General features: G+C 41.3%; 2 protein-coding genes across 3 annotated transcripts; one reads left to right on the top strand and one right to left on the bottom strand.

The window, feature by feature from the left end:
• Window positions 1-639: 639 nt before the first annotated feature.
• On the bottom strand, window positions 640-5,660 carry LOC124675100 (HBS1-like protein). Of its 2 annotated transcripts, none has more exons than XM_047211170.1 (11): window positions 5,512-5,660; window positions 5,061-5,194; window positions 4,303-4,452; window positions 4,066-4,209; window positions 3,100-3,431; window positions 2,867-2,977; window positions 2,273-2,772; window positions 1,894-2,062; window positions 1,350-1,589; window positions 1,139-1,270; window positions 640-1,003 (listed from the first exon to the last, which is right to left on the bottom strand). In XM_047211170.1, exons 2-11 carry the CDS (start codon window positions 5,188-5,190, stop codon window positions 869-871), a joined length of 2,043 nt encoding a protein of 680 aa, XP_047067126.1. In that variant the 5' UTR covers window positions 5,191-5,194; window positions 5,512-5,660; the 3' UTR covers window positions 640-868. The 2 variants fall into 2 exon arrangements, with proteins under 2 accessions (XP_047067126.1, XP_047067127.1); XM_047211171.1 differs by having other exon boundaries at window positions 4,066-4,206.
• A 2,066-nt stretch (window positions 5,661-7,726) lies between these two features.
• Window positions 7,727-8,176, top strand: LOC124671407. The gene has a single exon (XM_047207780.1). The coding sequence runs from the start codon at window positions 7,727-7,729 to the stop codon at window positions 8,174-8,176; it is 450 nt and encodes a 149-aa protein (XP_047063736.1).
• The last annotated feature ends 7 nt before the right edge of the window (window positions 8,177-8,183 follow it).

The following is an 8,183-nucleotide window of genomic DNA, read 5'->3' as shown; positions in this document are numbered from 1 at the left end:
CTTAGAAAAATAGATGCTTAGAAAAATGAACTTACTTTCCTAAGCACTTCTGTAAGCACGTTGTACATGCCTAAAACACGTTATCTGTGTACGTTTGGACAAACTAGCGAATGAGTTGGAATCTGAATCCTAACTTTTCCTCCCCGTCTACCTGCTCTCCCCAACCTCAACTCTATCCATCGACTTGTGATCCATGCTCACCGAGGTTATCACATTCACATACCCGTCCCATAGTAATTTTTCATTAGCAACTCACATGGGGCACAGATGCCATTTGCAATTCTTTCTCCAATTGCACATGTAGGTCTGTGTGATCACTATCACCTTTGCTTCCTAACTACCGCGCAGCAATTCGCTCCCGCAGTCCACCATTTGCGTTGTTTTGTGCAAACTTTCTTTGTATTTGTTGGAGTAGCATTTGGCGATGCTTCAAACTTTTTAATCACTGCATGCTGCTCCCACAAAATTGTAAATCCCCTGTTCAAGACCGACTCCTGCTGAAGCGAGTCCCAGTTATCAGTGTATATTTATTCCATCATTTGGTTGATTCTCTTTGTTTTTGTGTAACTGTACAGCTTAAGTGTTGCAGTATTCATCTAAATTAATGTCACACTGTTCACGATACAACAGACTGCTATCTGGCAGAACAAAAGTTCTTGCATTCACCAGCTTAAGTAAAATGAACTCAGCTTTCAAGGCAAGTCATTCACAGGGACGACTATTGTACAAGGCATAACTCAGCACTAATTCACAACAGCAATGGCGACGAGCAAACAGAAAACAAAACTTGACAGCGCCAGGCTTTTTGATCAGCCAGAATTACAGTAGGCAGCTGCTTGGTCCAGGTTTTGGACGAAAGAGATCTCTTCTAGTACTGATCCTGCCCCATTATCTTAGTTACTATACCGACAGCAATCGTGCTTCCAGACGCCCTTAAGAATGCCCTTCCAAGAGCTCGGCATTTGGAGAATTCCTCAACACAGATCGCTCCATCTAGCGTAACCTAAAAAAAAGCAAGAAGATTACAAGAATGCCAGTGATGCACTATAATATACAGTTGCAGCCACAATGATGCGATCTCAAGGTATATAACTTAATAAAAGCTAACTGTTCACAAGGACCAGAGCTCGATGATTACCTGCACAACAGCACTCTGCTTTGATTTAAGAAACCGTGGCGGTGCTTTACTTGGCTTCCCTGTCTTGTCAAGCAATGCCAAGATTTTTGTTATTCTTGCAGCTTCCTTCACATGATGTATGTGAAACTCCACCTAGGTCAATAACATTGCTGTGATTACACTGGCAAAGAAGACAATCAAACAGGGTATTGGTTATATGAAATATCTTTACCTGATGACCAAGAAGAATAGGAAGGGTGATGTCCAATACACGAATCTTTAGCTCCAAGTAGTTAGCTACAGGTACCGGGAAACCAGGGTGGCAAAGAATCCCACCAGGTATTATTCGATTCCCATCAACACCCTGTAGACAAATCGCTACATTGTCACCAGCCCTCGCTATGCTGCATGACCTAGAGTCCCGTTCGATGGTTTTCACTGTCGCCACTTCCCCACAAGGTAAAACTAAGACCTGCACAAGGGGAAAATCCAAGCAGTCAGGACAAACATAAATGTCAAAAGCTTGTCTCCAAATATTGCCAATATCATTGTAGCACATAACCATTCAATTGAGCTATCAAGCAAGAAGCATAGAAATGATAAATTTCCCATGAAAAATTCTCACATCATACAATGGTTGAAAAATTGGCATGTGACAAGCAAGATCATGTTCTACATAAAATATAGAATTAATATATCCTGGCTGTTAGAACCTGCCCACTGCAATACATAAACAATGGTAGCTTCTGAAGAGAAATTTTTTGTGAGGAATCTACCTTTGAACCATTTCGAATAGCTCCAGTTTCCAATTTTCCAAAAGCTGCCAGCTGTCCTGTCGACTGAGACTTGATAACATCACATATAGGAAGAATGAGAGCCTTTGAAACATCCCGAGAAGGAAGCTGCAGGGAATCTATAGCATCCAGGAGACACAACCCTTGATACCTGAAAAGATATATATATATATATATATATATATATATACAATCAAGATGCAAATTGTGGAGATAAAAAGCAAAAATTTACTAAGATTCTCACATTTGGCACCTGAAACCAAACAGTTAACTAGAGGCTACAACATCTACAGCACTGGAGAAACTCACACCATAATGCGGTAGTTGAAAAGAAACAAAATCCACCAGAAATAAAGCTTACCAGGAGGTAAAACGAGCATCTGAAGGAGGTTTAGCCAAATTCTGATTTTCTACAGCACTAAGAGGAATCCAGGTAATAGCTGAATCTCTGAAGTTGCATGCCCGCAGAAAGCTACCAAGTTGTGCCTTGATGAACTCCAACCTTTCTTTTGAGTACCCGATAACATCCATCTTGTTGACAGCAACAATAAGCTGTTCAACACCAAAGCTTCTAATAAGCTGAGCATGCTCCTTTGTCTGCCCAACATTTTTTCCTCCTTCACCATCCATGCCAGCTTCAAAAGAACCAGTTGAAGCATCAACCACAAGAATAGCTGCATCAGCTTGTGTTGCACCAGATATCATATTTGGCACAAAATCTTTGTGGCCAGGAGAGTCAAGCAAAACTACACGGTATTTCTTGGTTTCCAAATAAGCAACAGCCACTGTCATTGTGACACCTCTTTCTCTTTCTTCACTGCTCTCATCCATGGCCCATGCATAAGCAAATGACCCCTTTCCCTGGATAAACGAACGACAGCACACAAACAGTTAGATATGAGTGGGGCATCAAAATGAAGAGTAGAGAAGCTGACACGAAGCCGTAGCAACTTACTTTTTCCTTAGCCTCCTTCTCATTTTTGTGCATATCTCTTTTCGATATCTTTCCTAGTAGGTGTAGCAATCTCCCAGAGAGTGTTGACTTACCAGAATCAACATGACCCACCTACAAAATTGATTAGAGACAAATACATCGTTAGACAAATCAAAAGCACTTTTGGAAGAACAAATGTGAAAAGATTAGATGCCATAGTTACAAGTCAGAGGAAGAGATGAGTAGTAACCCACTATTGCAAGATTTAGTTGGCTTAGCGCCCCGGACTCCTGATCAGCTAGCATCCACTCCTCCGGCTTATACTCTTCAGGTAAATAAGGTTGTGCAACATTTACATTATTCCTTTCTGTACTTAGCTGGCCTATGTCAGAAAAAAGTGTCTGCATATAATCCTTAGTCTGAGCAGAACTGCTAGCCCTACTACTCTGGTCCTCCTTTAACTGAAAATGATCAGGAATCAGTCGAGTTGTCCTCTCGACAGGCACATCTTCAGAAAGTTTAATCGGTTGCTTCTTTTTTCCAGTGCCTGGTGAGCTACCAACAGATGCCAATGGTGCGGAATTGACTGTTGAAATACACAAATAATTAAAATTGAGGAATTCAAAATAAAGCTAAGAACTTTTATTTTCATTCGGCAAGATAACTAACCAACATATAGGAAACTGTAATAGTATGCACACACTACTTGATTCAGAAGGCATGTAATAGTATGCAATTTTCCCTTAACACTAGAACTAACTTGATTAAGAAGGCATGTCAACAATATTACCGACGACTAACGGTAAGGTATCCAACCATCGAACCGCTTTTAATATGCATATGTTGACAATGTTTCACATCCAAACTTTATTTATAGTTGTTCCAATGTGCTAGATAAATTACCAAAGAAACTATTGGAATGAACTATACTCGCACTGAATTGCAGAGGAAGTAAAATGTTTACAAAAGAACCAAAAGAACCAAAATATGAAAATATTATTGCATACAGAAAAAAAAAGATCAAAACCATGTTCCCAACAGATAGCATAAAGCAGATATGATTGGTTATATTATGAAATGTTGAATTACTAGTTTGCATTTCTTTCCTCTTCCATATTTACTGGGGTCGTAATGAAGGATAAGCTTAAAGGTACCAAAGCTGCTCTTAATTGGACATTATATAAAATCATGAAACCAAATCCAACGTTCACCAAAAATACCTTTATCACGTGATGTGCTAGCATACTTTCTCTCAGAATCACCGTCAAAATTTGTAGTAAGAGTCTTCACTGGCGTCTTGGTAGAATCAGAGTTTGACAGTGCAGATGTCCCAGAATTGTTTGATATTCCATTGACGGATTCTACTAGTTGCAGCAATAGCATATATAAGATTAGATTACAACCTTGTCTGTAAGCCAATAATCAGAGTTGTTCAAACATGTGTGAGACTCAAATACCTTTTATCGGAGCATCCTTGGCAGATTTGACAAAAGATTCCCGGAAAACCCCACACATCTCACAGTACATCATAGTTTCATGATTATCAAATGTGCACATGGAGCATTTCCAAAGCACAGGCACTGCGGTTGAGGACTTCTTCAATGATTCTATACAAGAGAATGGTGACACAATATGAGAACGAGGACACAAAGTACAGGAGGCAGTTAAGCAAATCAACAGACCAACAGATCAACATATATTCCAATAAGAGCACCCACATTGGTACTTTAGGATGCATATATGCGGCAACATTTAACTAGTAAACAATACGAAAACAATGATAAGTTAAGAATTTTAAATAATTTGAGCCATTTTAATTTCGTAGAATATTATGTGGGTGATATTTGTCTTTCGATAAAAAAGCATATACACAAAATTGCGATTAAGAATCCATAGCATTCTGGAAGAAGATGGACACTTCAAAGGTAACAAGACACTAAGTCAGTAAGTCACATACGCATCCACGGTGCAAACCGACACATGTACAGCGGATTGACACCCAATCAATTGAAATTTCCAGCAACATATGTGCTAAATATGCAATGGAAATTAGTGCAACAGCAGGGAACCATTAACGATAAACTTTAGTCATCGCAATTTGTTTGCACAGAAAAAAAAGAGCTGGGAAACATAATGGAAACTAGATGGCAGATGGAAATTACAAAGGTACATCGGCAACTAACAAGGAACTAAAAATGCATCCCCTTAGATGTACCTTTCTCCTTCACCGGGGGCTTAACATCGACGTGCTCAACCTCCTCGTAATCATCATAGTCATCCTCGTAATCCTCATAGTCGTACTCGTCGTCGTCGTAGTCGGGACCGGAGACAACCTTGCGAGGCATTGCGCTGTCAAGCAGGAGAAACAATGTCAGCGTACGACACACGACAAGCAGTTAAGCAAAGCTGAACTCACAATTAGCCTCACACATGACACCCAATTCAGGAACCCTAAATCGCATCTCGCTAAAATTAGCGCTAGCCAGTCAGTAGTACAGCGCAGTACACGCGAGCTGCCCGCGGCGCACCAAAACGACAGGGCAAGCACGGACAGATTAGGCGCAAGCTTAGCTCCAGGAATCACTTGCCCAGCCAGGCAAACCCTAAATGCACTGAAAATACAGCCGAAAAACATAGGGGCAATGGGGAACGGAGGATTTTTTTACCTAGACGTGAGCTAGACGCGGCGAGGTTCGAAGCTGGAGCCTCCCGAGCTGTCTCTGGTCTCCCTTCCCCTTCCTTGTCTGGATTTCTCTCGAGCGGGCTCCGGGGATCGACCGGAGAGTCGAGCAGGCGCCGCGTGAGTAAGCTGCTGAACGGGAGGAGCGGAGGGCGGCGAGGGTTAAAAAAAAGTTGGGTCGGGAGCCCGGCCCAACTCGGATCCGTCTCCTTCTGGGTCTCGGGCCGCGTGGCGACCGACCGGGTAAGATACAGAAACGACCTCAAAATGTGATGAATTTTTAAAACACAGATGTACAGTTTTCAATATTTTAAAAACTCACTGGTGTTCATGTGCACCAAATGTGCGGGAGAGATTTGTATAAGTCTATCTATTAGATGAGATCATAGGATCAACTTACATAAAACATATTTTTATCATGCGAAAAAATTGAAAATAATATACAACATACTTATGGATTGTATCTTACAACTCCCAAACAATTAAGCTCAAAATTTGATTCTACACTTGAAGAAACAAAAAATAAAAAAATCCAACTATGAATAGTGTCAGATCTAATTTAACAATAGTTCACACTATTCACACCTAAATTTGTCTTTTTTTTGTTCTCTAAGTATATATCGAATTTGAAGCTGCAATTTTTTTATCTTGCATATGTAACATAGATTGTGTTGTCATTTTTGTCATAATATTTGAGCATGTTTTATCTCTTCAGAAAATTGTTCTCATAAATCATATTTAAAAGATGACTCTACCCAAGTTTTCCCCCCAAATGTGCTTCCAAACGATCTGGAGATTTGGTGCACATGGCACCGATAATCTTGTTTTCTGAAAAATAGATATTATTTTGGAGTTTAAAAAATTCTGAATAAAACCGCATATATTTAATGATGTATTCCACAAACGTGTAAAATATTAAATTTATATATTTCCTCTAATTTATATTACTTGCTGTTAAAGTTGATGTATCTAATCTCAAAAAAAAAAAAATTTGATGTATCTATAACTAGAATGTGGCTGGATACATCTTTATTAGTATCAGGTAATATAAATTGGAGAAATTATTTTATATTCTAAGCTACAGAAAAAGACAAAAGTGTTAATCAGTACATTTTCAAATCTTCAAAACATAACAAATTTTGTTTTTTTGTCTAGCAAAAAAATAAAATTGGTTGACATTTTGCATGATTATAAAATGTATCACTAATAATCTCTAGAATTATTTGCACATTTTTTCATAACTTGTAAAAATATTTTTAAATTTTTTTAAATGGTGAGAGAAGTGAAACTTGGAGCCAAAAGCTCTTTCCGATCTTTTTTTACCGTTTCATAGTCGGGAAAATTGGTTGTTTACCCTGGAAGTTCACCAACCTTTGATCATCTACCCAAAGTTCAGTTTGTCTTGGTTAAATACCCAATAAGGACTTAAAAGTAAAAAATTAATTACAGCATGACCCTAATTAGAGTTGGTCATGGACAGGTCGGTGGATCAGAATAGGGATGGCACCCACAGGGTATGGGTACGGGTAGAGCCATCCCATACCCGTACCCATCGCGTTAAATCATACCCATCACCCGTACCCATACCCATCAATGGGTACAAGTTTTTCCCATACCCGTCACCCGATAGGGTAAACGGGTACCCGCGGGTAAAAAATACCCATGCTTACAACACATCAAATTGATCAAAAAAAATATGATAGAATATCAACCTATCCTAAATAGGGGTCTAATCCTCACTAACCTACTAGAGAATGTGAGACCGGAAAGCGTGAGGTTCAGCCTAGCAACATGAAGGCGGGATTAGGGGAAATTAAGTAGTTTAGAATATCACAATGACCCACTAGTTAAGTTTAGATGGGTAAATGGGTATGTGGGTATGGGTTCTACCATCCCATACCCGTACCCGCTCTATCCGATGGGTATGATATTTTCCCATTTACAAACCCATGGGTAATATTTTATCTCATACCCGTATTCTTATTGGGTTTTTACCCGGCGGGTACGCGGGTCATGGGTATCCATTGCCATTCCTAGATCAGATGCGAAACCCGTTCAGTGAAGTAAAAAAGAAGGAAGATAACCAATCGCGTGATACACGATAAGCTACTTTCAAAAAAAAAAAAAAAAGGAAGACAACCAGATTGAAACAGAACTTGACGAGCCTGCACTGTACGCACCGTGCCCAGATTGAAACCACCATGCCCGCCTCCGTGCACCGCCCCTGCCCGCTCGCCCTCGCCCTCGCCCTCGCCGCCACCCTCATCCTCCTCTGCGCCCCACCCGCAACGGCTGAACGTACCTACGACCCTTCGTGGTCCGACGAGTACTGGGCCAACGAGATCGTCGTCGGCGAGGCGGCGGAGGAGGTGGTGAGCGTCGCCGCCAGGCGCGCGGAGGCGGGCGGCTACTCGTACGGCTGCGCCAGGCTGTGGCTCGCCATGGGCTGCCCTCCCGCTCCCGGCAAGGGCGTGAACGGGAGCCTGGTCGACGGGAGGCGCTCCTACGATCGGGAGCTAGATCGCTTCGAGGAGGGGCTGCGGCAGTGCAGCTACCCTGAGCTTGATCCCTACTTTCGCCGCACCGCCCCGACGTCTACTTTCGATCCTCGGTGTTGTCCCTGCTGCTATCCATGTGATCGCTACTACTGACACAGGC

This window comes from Lolium rigidum, chromosome 7, assembly GCF_022539505.1.
Source record: "Lolium rigidum isolate FL_2022 chromosome 7, APGP_CSIRO_Lrig_0.1, whole genome shotgun sequence".
NCBI lineage: Eukaryota > Viridiplantae > Streptophyta > Magnoliopsida > Poales > Poaceae > Lolium > Lolium rigidum.
This window is presented reverse-complemented; position numbering and strand designations above follow the sequence as displayed.